Genomic DNA, 15708 nt, shown 5'->3' with positions numbered 1-15708 from the left:
CGCAGTATCTATACTACGTAGTTGACTGCAGCTACATGCTACTTCAGGGCGTATTCGCAGTGTTTGGTTAGTGCACAACGGGGCTTGAGTGCGTGCTGGCGCTCACATGCTCGAGTCTGGCCTTGCTATGTGGCGTGGACCGGCTTTGTCCTGCACTAGATTGACCGACCGATAGCAGCTACATCCAACTCGCGCATTTTGAAGCGTGATCAATAGCTGAACATGAAGGGAAGGGCTGCTAAGGCATCTAACCTGGAGCGCTAAAGAGTGAGCTTGCGCTGGCAAGTGTGCATGCGGTATGACCTTAAGTGGCTTGTTGCAAACTAGTCGAAACTGGCGAGACCGGACCGCTACGACACCGATAAACAACCTTCGTGATTGATGTAAGCTATTTGACGATAGCAGCCAGGTATGAGAATCTACTATATTACGAAATAAAGTGCCCATAAAAAAGTGGGTAGCTGGCTTTTGTGGAAAAGAGTGTTTGTAAAAAAAAAAAAAAAAAGATGGCTTCGCGCTTCGCTTGTGAACTCCACGGGCCGCGCGCGACTGCAAAACTTGGCAGGGATGTTCACAGCAGCATATGTTATCTGTGGACTGTTTTTTTCACCAGCCCCGAAGGATGGTTCACAACCGCTGTAACATCCTGGATTGGTACGAACAATGGGGGATGATTATCTGTGAGACAAACATTTTCATTCCCCTGTCTCAAGAAAGTTTTCTAGATACATGTTATGCACTTGGCGACTGGAAGGTACCAACTACAAATATTTGTCTCAAACAACCTGTCGTGCCACCTTCATGCTAACAAATGTGCCTCCGTGTTTCACAAGTTTCCTTAAAAGCTCCTCCATATTTTGATGTTTTAGCCTATTTTAGCCTGATTAGACTGGAAATTGAGTCGTCTATATTGCCTGGGATCCCTGCGCTCATTGCGACGAAAACACTCATGAACGAGTGCAAGACCTTTCTGTCCAGTTTGTGTAAAGCGAATTTACGACTCGATTTTGCAACTGAACTACAGTCAGGTTTAACGCTGTTCCGTTTCTTGAATTGCGCAAGAAAATACGACTAAAATGCTTATTCAATTCCTCATTAAAAATTAGTAATGGACCTCGCAATGGTATATAAATCAACTATTCACGAGACCGAGCTTGTTTATTTATCAGTGGCCACAGTGCCATTACGTTACTACAGTGGGAGGGAACAAAGAAAGGTAAAAAGACAAGCAGGTGAATAAATGCACCAAACAAGACTACCATTAGTAGTATAAAATAATGCTATAAAATACTAATATTTATTTCCATGACTGATATACATCTTTAATGGTGCAGGATAGGATAAAACTTGTGGAAGATAGCTAGATTAGCCTTTCCCCCTTCCTGCATACAGCAAGTGACAGAAATATGCAGAAAGGACTTACAGTGCACTCTGAAAAAGAAGCTGGGGTGGGTGGGAATGAAAACAGCAAACGCTGGGGATTTGAGGCGAGAGATAAACAGCTACGAATTTCATGGTAATAAGCAGCAACACGAAAATGATTGTAGATTATACCAAATTTACTATGCTCTCGCACATATACATGGCTATAAAGGACGGCATGATCACTCATCGCGTATTTATGGACAGCTGGTTTAAAAGAAAACACTACAATAATGCGCTCCAAACATCTTGCGCCAGCTGAAATGTGACAGTTACATCGTGTTGTCCGCAAGTCAAACAAACAAAAATTGTACTCGACTCGTATAAGTCATGATCACCATTGTAAGAATGCTTAGCCACTCTTTCCTCCAAACTAGACAGATTAAACATCTTTTACCACGCACCATGCTGACTAATACTCAACATCGCAATCCTCCTTTTCCGTATCACGCAACATGACATGCAATGTCATGAATTAAATAATGTGACAATGTGATGTGATTACATTAATGACATAAATGACATGTATGCATATGACATGAAAGTCAGATATGACGTATGAAATACATGAGCTTCAGAAGCATATTTATCGAATGTATGTGCATCGCGGTTAGCAAAGTAACCGAATATGTGTGCATCTACACTCTAAAAACAGAGAGAGCTCCGAGAAATCTCTTCGAAGGAGTATCTGTTTGTACCATATTTCGCTTCCTGTTGAAAGTAGAATAACTCTCTCTGACAGATGTATTACTCCACCAAAACGGAGTGCTCGTACTCTTCTGCAGAGTACTAATACTCTCCCTACAAGGGTAATAGTACTCCACCGTACCAGGTGCTTCTACTCCAAACCGAGTGTTTCTATTCCCCAGGTAGAGTGCTTGTACTCCTAATAGAGATTGTACTACTTCAGAAGAGAGTGCTGGTGCTTCTCCCAATAGTGTGAAAGCGCTCACGATGTAGAGTCATGGTCACGTTAGAAGGCATTTGTAATACTTACATGTGGGCAATATTCGATTCCTTCATAAGCAGCTCCTGCACTTGTGCTTGGTGAACTGGGCGTAATCTGTAGTCGCCAAATTACTCAAATGAAGCATTTTTTTTTCTTAAAAGGCCAAAATCTTGATTGATCAGTCACAAGACAAACCGAATAATAATTTAAGAAACATACTGACACACATAAAATGAGATTACAATGATGCCCATGAGCATTCCTATACATCCTGTTATAAAACGAGTATTCTCTACAGTTTCATCAGTACTACAGTGTTGAAGTATCCTTCATTTCAATTGGCTCCATCTTTTTTTCAGACGAGTCAGGGAAGCGTCTGTTCTGCAATGGAATGCCTGTGGAGTGAAATACCGTATTTGTAATTTTTTGCTATTATGTTTTCACCAATTGATTCCCCATTATTGTCTTCTGTGAACCAAACCTACAGAATCCCGTCTGGATCTCAGGCTATGAACCCTATGTGTCATCGACTTGTAATGAAATTCACAAGGTGATCATGTACATACGGTGCTAACTGACTTACGTTGTTGATCCAGTGCGGGCACATGACAGTAATCAGTATGTCTGTTTGACGGTGAAAAAACTTTCGTTTACTTTAGTGGGCGCTTACCTTTCACCATCGAGTCGTTTCGATAGACAGAGACTATGTGCCATTATAGATGCGACTCCAGGTCCATGGATTGTTGTTGGGCACTTCACCGCACATCATTCACTTTGGGGAAGTATCAAGGTAAATTTCAAAGGAAGAAACCTCGTTTCCTATGCCTATAACCATGAACTTTGCTGTCTAAACGATGGCAGTCTCATGTTTCTGCATGGCCGGACGTACAGTAGTTGAGAGCTTTTGTCTCGCGAAGCCGAATTCGCCGCGTCTTTTGGTTCGCAGAGACAAACGCACGGAAGCTACCACATTCTTACCTACTTGAAGATAAAAGGCCTGGCCAAATCCGTTCTATCAAATTTTAAACAAACATTAGATTGGCCCGTGTTTAAATCACTTATGGAATAGGCATGCCATGAAGACATTTGAAATTCTTTGCCACACTTGAAATTCTAATTGCCAAGGCTATGCAGGATGCATGAGTTCATTTCGGCTGTTGGAAAAATGCACAAATTTTGATGCGGGAATACAGGGCCTCCGTGTAATCCGCCGGCGACCGGAGCGACGGTACAGACGGACTAAACCGGTTTATGACCTTATTGAGGTCAGACGCATAAAAAAAAGAATTAGCAACGCCTTGCTGTACTGCAAAATCAACGCTGGAAATCCTTTTGTGAGTCTCGATTCGCGTAAGCCTCTTTCGGTTGTCTGGTGAACTGTCCGCGGACTTCGAACAGCGCCGTCCATTTAAATCTCTAGCCCTCCATCAAGGACGCCGAGAAGTCGACGTAGCTGACAATTGCTGCACTAGGATCACAGGTCCGGCGTTCACCTATTCACCATGAGCACCTATTCCTATTGTCCCCCTTGCTCCCGAGATCCTCTTATGGACTCTCCCTTCTCCATCGAAGAACTGGAGGCTGCACTTGCTGAGTGCAGGCGATCTTCGTCACCAGGACCCGGTGGCATCACATACTCTGCGCTTGCAAACCTTGCTCAAGAGGCCAGAGATGCACTTCTTGGCCTATACAACGCATCATGACGTGACGGCCTGGTCCCTGCCACGTGGAAATCCAGTCGCCTTGTTCCAATCCTCAAGCCTAGCAAATCTCTATTGCAATTGTCATCTTACCGTCCAATAGCACTTGCCAGCTGTGTCGGCAAGGTAATGGAAAGAATGATCCTTACACGGTTAGAATGGTACTTAGAATTTTACATCTCTCCAAAGGTAATGGCTGGATTTCGACATCAATGTTTGTCAATAGACAGCGTTATTGACCTTGTAACATGTACGGCGCCAGAAGCATCTGAAACGAATCACTGCGGCTTTATTCACTAACGTTAAAGGTGCGTACGACAATGTAATCATGCAATTCTGGACGCCTTAGAAGTGGTAGGGATTGGTGGACACGCATTTAGCTGAATACGCAGCTATTTGATTGAAAGATATTTCTTTATTTGGATTGAGGACAGACAAACGCCGTCTAGCTATACCAGTCGTGGTGTACCGTAACGCGGAGTACTCAGTCCCACCCTGTTCAACCTGGTGCTCGTTGGCTTCACCGATTCGTTACCACAAACCGTTCAGCTCTCCGTATATGCAGATGACATTTGCATATGGGCTTCAGGAATGACCCGTGTACAAGTCCGCGCGTGACTTCAGAACGCTTCAACAGCCGTGTCAACATGACTAAGAAGGAAAGGCCTGGAGCTTTCACCTGAGAAATGTGCACTAGTGGCTCTTGCTTGGAAAGCAATGGCCCCATATGTTTTGCGGCTTAATGATCAAACTGTACGATACAGACGAACGCACCGATTTCTTGGCGTCATCATTGATAGATACTTGGCTTGCAGCCCTCACGTCTCGTACATGACAAAGCGCTTGGCCGCCATTGTGGACCTTGCGTTTCTCGGCGGGACGTCCTGGGGCTCGACAGTACCATCGCCCCCGTATTCAGAAATGCAACTTAAGTTGAAGCCCATGCTTGACTTGATCTAAGTGACGCCTATCGGGAACGCGCCGAAGGAAACGCAGTGAGCGTCTTTGGGCATGTTAACGCCAGGCGTCATCTAAATCAAGTCAAGCATGTGCTTCGACTTAAGTTGCATTTCTGCATACGGGGGCAGTGTTGGAACTATACAAAGCAATGTTTTGGGTTTCCTGCGGTACAGCTTACCTGTACTAGAAAATGCTTGCACGCCAACTCCAGAGTGTGCAAGCACAAGCACTCAGAACGTGTCCAGGTCTCCCGAAAACTTCGTCCTTGATTGCGACAGTGGCCATTAACAGAGACGCTCCATTGACAGTCTACGTTGATACAGATGTTCTGAGAGCACACATACAAAACATGACTGATTCCTTCTCACTAGCTTGCTTGCCAGCAAAGGGGCCACATTCAACTTTTGCCAAAAGTATTGCAAGGCATCAGATATACTTGCCATCACAATTTACACCTGTTAAACGATTATCAGACCCATCGTGGTGTCTGCACCGGCCGCAAGTGCAATTGACAATTCCACGCATCGAAAAGGAAGCGAGAGCGCCATTGCAAGCTTTGAAGCAAGCAACTTTGGAACACATTCACAACGTGCATAAATTCTGGCAGCGTGTCTACACAGATGGTTCGGTAAAAGTCAACAGCTCTGCTGCAGCAGTCATCATGCCGGCAAAATCTAAACAAATCAAATTAAAAACTTCATTTGTGACCACATCGACAGGCGCGGAACTTGTGGCGCTCCTTGCTGCACTTGATTTCATTAAACAGGAGCCACTACAACCATGGACATTATTTACTCTAAGGCAGCCTTTCAGTGCATACAAACCTAATGTACCACGAACGCAATAAACGACTGGCCTCAGAAATATATCATCATCATCAGCCTAGTGACGCCCACTGCAGGGCACAGACCTCTCCCATGCATCCCCAACTACCCCGGTCATGTACTAATTGTGGCCATGTTGTCCCTGCAAACGTCTTAATGTCATCCTCCCACCTAACTTTCTGCCGCCCCCTGCTACGCTTCCCTTCCCTTGGAATCCGGTCCGTAACCCTTAATGACCATCGGTTATCTTCCCTCCTCATTACATGTCCGGCCCATGCCCATTTCTTTTTCTTGATTTCAACTAAGCTGTCATTTACCCGCGTTTGTTCCCTCAGCCAATCTGCTCTTTTCTTATCCCTTAACGTTACACCTATCATGCTGTACATATATATATATATATATATATATATATATATATATATATATATATATATATATATATATATATATATATATATATATATATATATATATATATATATATATTTATATATATCATAGTAGCCATCAGAAGGGACACAACATACCCTTTTTATGGTTTCCAGGAGATTGCAGCACCAGCGAGAACCACCACGCCGACGAAGTCGCCTGATCTGCACATGTAAGTGGTCTACGTGTCTTGATTGTGCTTTCGCGAACAGGCGCCGCTGCGGCTGAGATGCGATTGATGTTTCCTGAATGTGCCTCGCCCTTGTGGGACTCGAACGTTTTCACCATGTATCGTTTGCGTTCGTTGTCTCCGGACATACGGATGCGCTTACCGCCTGGGTTACCAAGACGTGAACAGACCATGCTCTACCGTCTGTAGTTAGGCGTTGCGTTTACGAACTCATATGCTTTGCTTATTGGAATGGCCAGCAGCCCTGCGTGCGACACATGCAACAACGAGAGGACACTCGCACATATATGTGTCTGCCCGGGATATAGTGCCCAGAGACAAGTGTTGTGCAGAGTACTGGACCACTTGGACAATCGCCCACTATGAAAACTCAAAGCTTTGGGTCAGTACTCCCAAAGGACATCCGCGCTGAAGGCTTTACTAGCGTTATGAAGGTTCCTGCGGTATACGAGGCTAAACGATAGACTTTAAGAATGCCGTGCCCTACTGCTCTGTAGTGCACACGGTTTGTTAGTGCTCGTCTCTTTTTCTCTATCTCTCCCTTCCACTCTGTTTCTCTTTTTATCCCCCTTAACCTTTCCCCTCGTGCAGGGTAGCCAGCCGCACTACTTCTGGTTAACCTCCCTGCTTTTCTATGCATAATTTTATCTCTTTCCTGTGTTTCCATGCATCTATTGCATTCGTTGAATCATATACCAAGGTATTTATATTCTTCATGCGAGGTATTTCCTGTTCTTGTATTGACACTGTCTGTTCACTGTTCTCATTGAATATCATAACACCGGATTTTCCAACGGCAAATTTCAGACCTAAATTCTCCCCTTCCTGTCATCAGATATGTAGCCAGTCGTAGCATATCACTTTGCTTGTTAGCTAGCAACACAATGTCGCTCATATAAAGCAAACCTTGAAGCTGTTGCTCTGCTACTGTACCCGCCTGTTTATATGAGAGATTGAACCTGATATTACTTCCATGGATCCTTTATTGGAATTTGTGTAATAGTAATATTGGAATCGAACATTTCGCTATTGGAACAAACATAACATTCATATTTATTTTTTCAACGATATGCAGTAAGGTGACTTCGCCCTGGTCTTCAAATACTGGTTTCCTCTTCCTTTCTTCAGAAGGCTGCGATAGCCCATTTCACCATCATAAACCCTGTGCTTTTGACAGTGGCCGCTCAGGTACGCCGGCCATCCACGTTTGCACTTTAGTGACTTGAAAGTACACCTCCGGTTTGTCAAAGATTCAATGAAGAGGTGTGGAGCCCTGCCGTGACTGCAACCATCTAACCTTTTAAAGTAAGCTGTAGGAAAGCACGAGTTGCTTTTATTAGTCATTCAATAAACTTGTTTTATGAATGAACACTGGCAGTTGCAATATAATAAACAGACAACCGTTTCATCGTTGCCGTGAGTCGAACAAATTTACGACGTCGAATGTAATCGATGTCGACTGCTGAACTAAGATTGTACTTGTTTGACAGCTGGCGAGAAATCACAAAACACGGGCACAACACAAATTGGGAAGTGAACAACGAAGCACTCGCGTGTGTCAATCATTTGAGTTAGTCACAGTTGCCTGTGCGATTTGTTTTGCCTACAATGAACCGACTGAATAGCACAATATAACAGGTTTGTTAACACAGAGATCTGTGTATACGGACTGACGAGCTCCAGTAGAATTCATAATGTCGCTGTTAGAGCTGATTGTTTCGCCAACCCGATTGCTTAGTATTTTAATTCATAGGTTTCTAGTGATACATGCGGATTGGACCCAACATGTTTGCATTTTTCTCTCAAGGGAAAAAAAGAACCTCATATAAGAAGGCCACATATCGCCGGCTAACAGACATCGCGCCGTCTATTTGCAAATTATGATACTGTCCTAGGAGGCATTGAATGACCGTCTGTCCTGACGCCCAGCATCACTTGCTCGAATCTACTAGGCATCCGCTGTGGTTTCAACATGGTGCACAGCAAGAAGTACCGAATCCTTGTCAGCTGATTCTCGGTGAAGTATCCTTTCGCTCATTGATGAGCGAACGCAGCAGTCATTGGTAGTATTTGTGAGGACATACAGTTATGCAGCATGGTTATCTTAATGATGTTTTGGTTATGATAATATTCGTCGTATCGAGGCATTTCAGAGTTAATTTTATTTTCATTCTTAAAATAAAGGCACAAGTCGAGTACTGGCTAGTGCCTAAAATTTCATCCCCTGCCTAAATGGCCCTACGAAATCCCGCCAAGTGGAGGAACATTCGATTGTCACCCATCTAGGAGTTGCATGAAGCTTCATGTGACTCTCAGGTTGATGTGAACGTTGGCCTTCAAGAAACGTTTGTCCTTTTTGTCCGGAAATCACAACACACAGGAAAGGTGGGCGCGTCGAGGTAAAATAGGAGCTGGCTGCTTGTTCCGAATTTCTTGGCGTTTCCATATAGGTTAGTTCCTCTTTTACACGGCGTGAGATAAAAAAAAAACAACTTTACGTTTACCTGCATGCGCACATAAGACACTGCCAGGGTTCAAGAGTCAGGCTTAGGCGTTCTTGTTGATATAAAACATGAAACGAAAAATATCGAACACAGACAGAAAAGGGGAGAAAATTCCTCAGGACATTTTGGGCATGTTATGACACAAAAACCGACATTCACCATTTTGTCTAAGTTGCGTTGGGTGTACACAAAACTTTTTCTTTATTACATTAGACGCGGACGGCTTGAAACATAAACGTTGATTATTGGGTGGTTCCATTTTTTGACTGCTAGTGACGAGCAGGCCTCGAGATTAGGCGAGACGCACGAACATGTGTCAACATTAAAAAGCCAGCGTAAATTAACTTAGATTTTCCTTGCGCCTGTACCTTGAATGTTGCCCTAAACGCATATATTAAATCGGCGCGGAGGACAACGGCAATAGGAAGAGAAGCACAGAGAGAGAGAGTGCTTCTAGCAACTGAATTTATAAAGAATAAACAGTAGGAAAACATCGCATGCACTCGCCAGCCATTAGGTCACATGTAATGAATCAGCAAACAACTGCGTCTCACAATCTAACAAACAAAAGCAGAAGATGCTGATACGCAACCACGCAGGCTTCCACCAGTTAACGTGCTTTCTATCTCGTCCATGCCTGATGCTGATTTTGGTTGGATTCAAGAATCGAAGCCTTACTGGCCAAGACGCGCAGTCCACCACAAATGCTAAGGTAGCACCGAATTCCCGGGAAACTCGCATTTCCTGGCTACTTGATCACTCAGCCTAAACTTTGCGCGAGAAATATGTTGGCATAGAGCAAAGTACCGTTTGCGCCTCTCAATGCGGTGGGGGATATAAAACGACTGCGGCAAATTTATTAAATATTTTCTCCGGGTCACCTGCTCCAAAAGCTTTTGCGGGCGCAAGTACACCTCCTGCGGCGCCTGCGGTAACATACGTAGGTGCTGGAGCCCCAATTGTATTCTCAAGAAAACCATGAAAGGTGATGTGGCTATCACCTCGTCAGCGCAGAAAAAGGATACCGACCTCGAAGAGGAAATGCCAGTGGCTATCCTAAGGGTAACTTATTTAGCCACGTTAGGAGCCCGAAAAATCCACGGAGACGGGAACTTCCGATTTTAATAAAGTTATTATATGAGGTTTAGCACGGTGTCTAGCTCCCAAAACAAAACCAAGGCTATAGAAGAAGACATCGTGTGCGATTCTGTTGGATTAATTTCAATCATGTCCTCTATGCTGCGCTTCCAAATGACGGTACTCGAGCGTTTCTACATTCCGACCTCGTCGGCATGGTGCTGCCGCAGCCGGAAACAGGACCGCGACATTGTTTATTCGTTGCTATTAACTATAGTAAATAGTATGGCAGGCAACATTAACTCCAGCTCTCCTAAGGCAGAATGGCGCAAGCCAACGCCTCCTCTATATTTTCAACGCCAGTGCAATCGCTCGCTCTTCAGTGAGTCGCCGCGATGCGGCGCTACCCAGATGGGACGACAAGCAAGAGCTTGGTGGCGCAACCCACCGCCCCGTTCCAAAGGGGACGCTCATAACATCCATCCATCCATCCATCGACTTTGGGACGACATTGTGTTGCTAGCTAACAATCAAAGTGATTTGCAACGTCTGGCTAATATCTGTGGGCAGGAAGGCAACGATTTAGGTTTGCAGTTTAGTGTTAGAAAATCAGGTGTTATGGTTTTCAATGAAAACAGTGAACAGACAGTGGAGATACAGGGCCAAGAAATACCTCGGGTAACAGAATATAAATACCTTGGTATATGGATAAACGAAGGCAATGGATATATGGTAACACAGGAAAAAACCATAACAGTAAAGGGGAAGAGAAATGCAGCCATAATGAAGCACAGAGCGCTATGGGGATACAATAGGTACAGTCGCCCAAATCTTTAACTGGTGTGCGGGAGCGGCGACTTTTCCGGGCGTCAGCGCCGTATGACGCGGCGAGGCTGGAAACAGCCTAGTAGACGATGGACCCAGCTGAGCGCGCTTTGTCCGCATGCGCTTAGCCTCAGACTGTTTCCAGCCTCGCCTCGTCAAACGGCGCTGACGCACGGAAAAGTCGCCGCTCCCGCACACCAGTTAAAGACTTGGGCGCCTGTACGAGGTCCTCCGAGGTATGTGAAAAGGTGTAATGGTTGCAGGACTTACTTTTGGAAATGCGGTTGTTTGCTATAAATCAGGGGTACAATCATTACTCGACGGGAACCAAAGGTCAGTGAGTCGCCTCGCATCGGGCGCTCACGGGAAGTCTACAAATGAAGCTGTGCAGAGTGATATGGGCTGGACAAGTTTTGAAGTGAGGAAAGCTCGCAGTAAAATTGAGTATGAAGAACGGCTGAGGAAGATGGAAAAAGTAAATGGGCTGGGAGAGTGTTCAGGTACCTGTACAGAAAAAACATTGATTCACAGTGGAGGAAAAGAACTAGGAAGCTTACCAGCAAGTATGCGGCCTGTAGGGTGGACAACTCAACAACAAAGGTCAAGCGGAAAGTCAGAGAAGCTGAATTAATCTCATGGGTGGCGGCAATGGAAAAGAAACCTGCCATGAGTAACTACTTAAGAGGAAAAAACGAAATCAGGAAAGAAACCGTTTATGATACCTCAAAGGGAAGCTCATTACTTTTCGAAGCGAGATCAGGATGCCTTAGAACACGCACCTATAAAGCGAGATAGAAGGAAGAAGAAGCATGTGCTTGTTGTGCTAAAGCTAGGGAAACTACGGAGCATGTTTTATTAGAATGTGGAGACGCCTACCCAGCGGTCGATTTACGCACCACTGGCCTCCTTGAAGCCCTTGGGTTCAGAGGGAGCAGTGGTAAAGCAAACATGTCCGCAATAGGCATTAGTAAGAGGCGACTGGAGGATTGGTGGAAGAAAAGTAGGGAAACGACAAAAGACGGAGACGTACAAAAGCACAGTTCGCAATAGGGGATCAGAAAATTTGGGCGTGGTAGTTCATAGTGTTTTCTTGTGTCTTTTTTCATTGTTTAACCTAGGTAGAATATTAGGCAGTATAGTAGCAACAGCTTGGTGGCGCAACCCACCGGCCCGTTCCAAAGGGGACGCTCATAACATCCATCCATCCACATCCGACTAATTTAGCTGCGCCTGCTTGCGTAACGCGGGCGCCTGATCGCGCGCCGCTGACGTTCCCTATGAAAAGTGGTTGACGCTCCGCCCCTGCGCCTGTCAGGTGTCAGGATAATACGCTACAGTGCCTTTAATGTACTTAATTACGCGTCTGTCAGAGTTCGTCCAACTTCCGCTGTGAGGCGTCACCCAGATGGTACTCTCCCCCACGACCGCGTAGCAGGCGCGAACGCTAGCTGAAGGGGGAGAGTAGGAAAGGACTAGAGGAGAGCGATGGGGAACGGTCGGATCGGCTGCATCTGGCTGGCATTGAAAAAAAAAAAAAAGAGGAGGCGCTGGGCGACCACTTTATCCGTAGAAGACGTACAGAACATGCAACTGACACACACCCATTGTAAGTAGATCTACAGAAAAAAAAGAAACTGTTACGAACACAAATAAATATATAAAATAAAAAGTATGTGTGCACCAGCATTAGGTTATGCAAGTTCATATCCACTATGCAATAATAATAATAATAATAATAATAATAATAATAATAATAATAATAATAATAATAATAATAATAATAATAATAATAATAATAATAATAATAATAATAATAATAATAATAATAATAATAAAAAACTAGAGCCGAGCTGTGCGACTTTGCAGAAGCATGCAGGACCTTTTTGGCCAATATGTTTATTTCGAGCAGTGGGAATGAGGGTGTATGTTGCCGGAAATAAATCACGTCTTTCAAAAATGTTTCCTGTATATGAGTGCTCCTTTTGAAATCGTGCCTGCGTAAATTACGCGCATCTCGTTAGACCCATTTATCGCGCGATGGAGTGCTTGCAAACGTAATTTATTGCCAAGGCTCCATATAGCCCGCTGATTTTCAACCTTGCCTACACATCACCCACTAGCTGGCCTTTACTCTCACCGAACGTGAAGTACCACATTTGTGTCCTCGAGGACAGCAGGCGAACGTCCTATTATGCATAAAAAAGGAACGCGTGCAGTCAATATTTTCATAGGTAGTAAGGCAGGTTTCTGAAAATTTCAGTAAATATTGCAGTTTAGAAGGCCCGCATTCCTAAGTAAATTAAATTTTTTTGCTAAAGAAAAGTTATACTGGGACATAGGGAAATGTAACTCTAAACGGTAGTGTGATACTTCCAAGCGCTGGTTGAAGCAATTTTTTTCACTAAGGCTGTATATGGCTAGGGGACCATAGAACTTACGTGTCTGCACACAAAAATTATCAACGTTAATGGCTCATACCCCCGTCAGTACCCATACCCCTTAAAGAAGCAGCAGACGGAACGGCTCATACACCCCTAAGCAACCAAAAAATGCAACGACTCGTAGCGCCGCAAGGTTCATGCCTACTCTGCGTGGGTTAGTTGCGATGACGCTACCCCTGTGGCAGTTGTCGGTGGTTTCAACGTCAATGTGTCGAGACCGAAAAGGGGTGGTTTACGCGTTTTGTGTTGCAGACATATCGCTTGCGATGCCGTACCGATCCGGCCCAACCGACCACCCAGCGGCGTAAGTGCGTAGATTTGACGTTATCAATGAATGTGTTTGCCATTTGCAAGTATGCCGAACAGTGTATATCATAGCGGCCACAAAGTCATTGTGACCGTCATTACTCAGTGACGGTGAGTGATCCAGTGAAGTGTTTACCACGAGTTTTCTTACCACAATGTTTGCAGCTTCGCTGGCCATCCAGCCGTCCTTAATGGCAGGTGGATCACCTGCCTTTAATTTTTACGAATGAAGTAATAGACGTACATGCTTTTGGCACACAACTTGGCACACATTAAATATAATCGCCTCTAAGTTCGCTGAACTTGGTTTTGGCTGACCTCGGTCACTACGCCATTATAGCTGACAAAATATTGCGCAACTTGTAATACAGGCTCGTAATATGCCGGAGGGCTGGCATACGTAATGCATTGCAAAAGCCGTAATTAGGGCATACGTTTTGAATTCTGCAAGCATATTACCCAATATGGGTGCATTAGTTTCATTAGTTTCGTATAGTGCATGGAGGACACCGGTCATACCAAGTTTATTCCGCGGATCAACCATGCACAACAAAAAAAAGAAACGAGGGTTCCGTACTTATTTACGATAGTTATATTCAGTCCAGAAACACGACATTTTCATCACAGCGTACACTTGACATTCGCCTTACTTTTATTGACTTGGAAGTTCGTGTTATTTTTTTTTCTTGTATGACCGTGGGAACCATCCCGGATAACTGCAGCGTGACATCTTGGAACGCTCCAATAAGTAACCTTCTACAAAGGCTATATATAGCCTACACATAATAAACAATTATTGCTTTTTAGTTCCAACAAGCTTTCTAACTCAATGAAATATAAGCGCCCTGATTTCCAAGCATAGTTGACTGAGGAGACCAGGTAAAAGCTACCGCTGTATGCCTTCGTCAACGCAGAAAATTTGGGTAAATACAAGTATTCAGTAAATATTTTCAGAGCACTTCACTATCGTACACACATGAATCTTTCGGTTATTGTAAGCCATAAAGTGCTCGCCATTTCGTGAAAATGGGCTACTTTGAGTCTTCTCATGTGTGCGCAGAAATTTTGAAGCATTTCATATAATACCGATATATAAACGGCCACAGAAGGAGGCCTTAGCAATTATATTCAACCCCTTATCTACTCACAATCTTCTAAAATTTCCTGTGTATTGCTGCTATTATCCGCCACATTTTATCAAAATGTAGACATCGTGGGCGTTTTAGTTCTGTTTTCAAAAAAGCGAGACTGTGGAAAATGTGCACAAGGAAGGACACTTCCCCAATTTCAAAGAAAGAAAGCTCTTTTTTAAATTTTACCTGAGGCTGTGCCCTTAAAGCGACCTCGTGCGAGGCAGCAGAAGGCCCTAACCGCTCAGCCGCCGCTGCGTATAGTTTGTAAATGATATCTATTCAAAGTGACGTTTTGTGATCAACTTCCCCACAGGTGATTTTCCTTTTACGTTACATATAAGCATCTGTGTGAATTGAAGAGCAGAGTTTACCTTCGGTTAGAATTACCCACCTGTACGACACCCTGGTTGGTCTGTGCCGCCATTAGGGTAAAAGTCAACGTGGCCGACCGATTTGTTCACTCCAAAGCGAAACTGGTAATATTCGCCCGCGTTCACGTGTATCGCATCAACAAATTGTGCGTCACTTTTTGATATGCATGTCCTGCTGTTTTCGAACAAAGGCCCGGCGGGATCCAAACCTGGAAGGGAGTAATCATAACCTTTGAGTTAATCGGGTGTTGGTAAAAATGCATTGAACAAAATTTATGTGCTCCCAACATGCGGGGCGTTCAATAGACCTTCCCTATAGGTGGGCGATGCTGCAGAGGTCAACGCCAGCAACAGCTGTGCTTTCCATATTTGTGGGACTAGTGAACGAATTTAGGCTATTGATGAAAACCCGGTGAAGACTCACACGCATAAAAAATAACCAAGAAAAAACGAAGACAATGTTGGTAGCCTACTTCGATGAAAAGACTGCTTTTTAAAAAGCTGTTTGTGCTATTTTTCGGTGCACATTTTCTGCGATTGCAGTGTAGCTATATAAATGGTCTGTTTTTGTACATTT

The 15708-nt window shown here is 44.3% G+C and overlaps 2 protein-coding genes across 6 annotated transcripts in view; one reads left to right on the top strand and one right to left on the bottom strand.

Annotated features, from left to right (window-relative positions):
- The window catches only part of LOC135906758 (uncharacterized), a 308457-nt gene that overhangs the window by 29359 nt on the left and 263390 nt on the right, over positions 1 to 15708 (top strand). For all 3 annotated transcript variants that reach the window (XR_011507414.1, XR_010565832.1, XM_070522239.1), the window contains exon 2: positions 6401 to 6456. Coding sequence is in view for 1 of the 3 variants with exons in the window: in XM_070522239.1 (XP_070378340.1) it covers positions 6401 to 6456 (56 nt within the window). In the remaining 2 variants the exon portion in view is untranslated. The remainder of the gene's footprint in view (positions 1 to 6400; positions 6457 to 15708) is intronic.
- Positions 7496 to 15708, bottom strand: part of LOC135906796 (uncharacterized) — a 33967-nt gene continuing 25754 nt past the window's right edge. For all 3 annotated transcript variants that reach the window (XM_065438393.2, XM_065438392.2, XM_065438394.2), the window contains exons 6-7: positions 15152 to 15340; positions 7496 to 7784 (exon numbers count right to left, since the gene is read on the bottom strand). In XM_065438393.2, the coding sequence (XP_065294465.1) occupies positions 15283 to 15340 (58 nt within the window). In that variant the 3' untranslated portion in view covers positions 7496 to 7784; positions 15152 to 15282. The remainder of the gene's footprint in view (positions 7785 to 15151; positions 15341 to 15708) is intronic.

Source organism: Dermacentor albipictus, chromosome 7, assembly GCF_038994185.2.
Source record: "Dermacentor albipictus isolate Rhodes 1998 colony chromosome 7, USDA_Dalb.pri_finalv2, whole genome shotgun sequence".
Taxonomy (NCBI): Eukaryota; Metazoa; Arthropoda; class Arachnida; order Ixodida; family Ixodidae; genus Dermacentor; species Dermacentor albipictus.
This window is presented reverse-complemented; position numbering and strand designations above follow the sequence as displayed.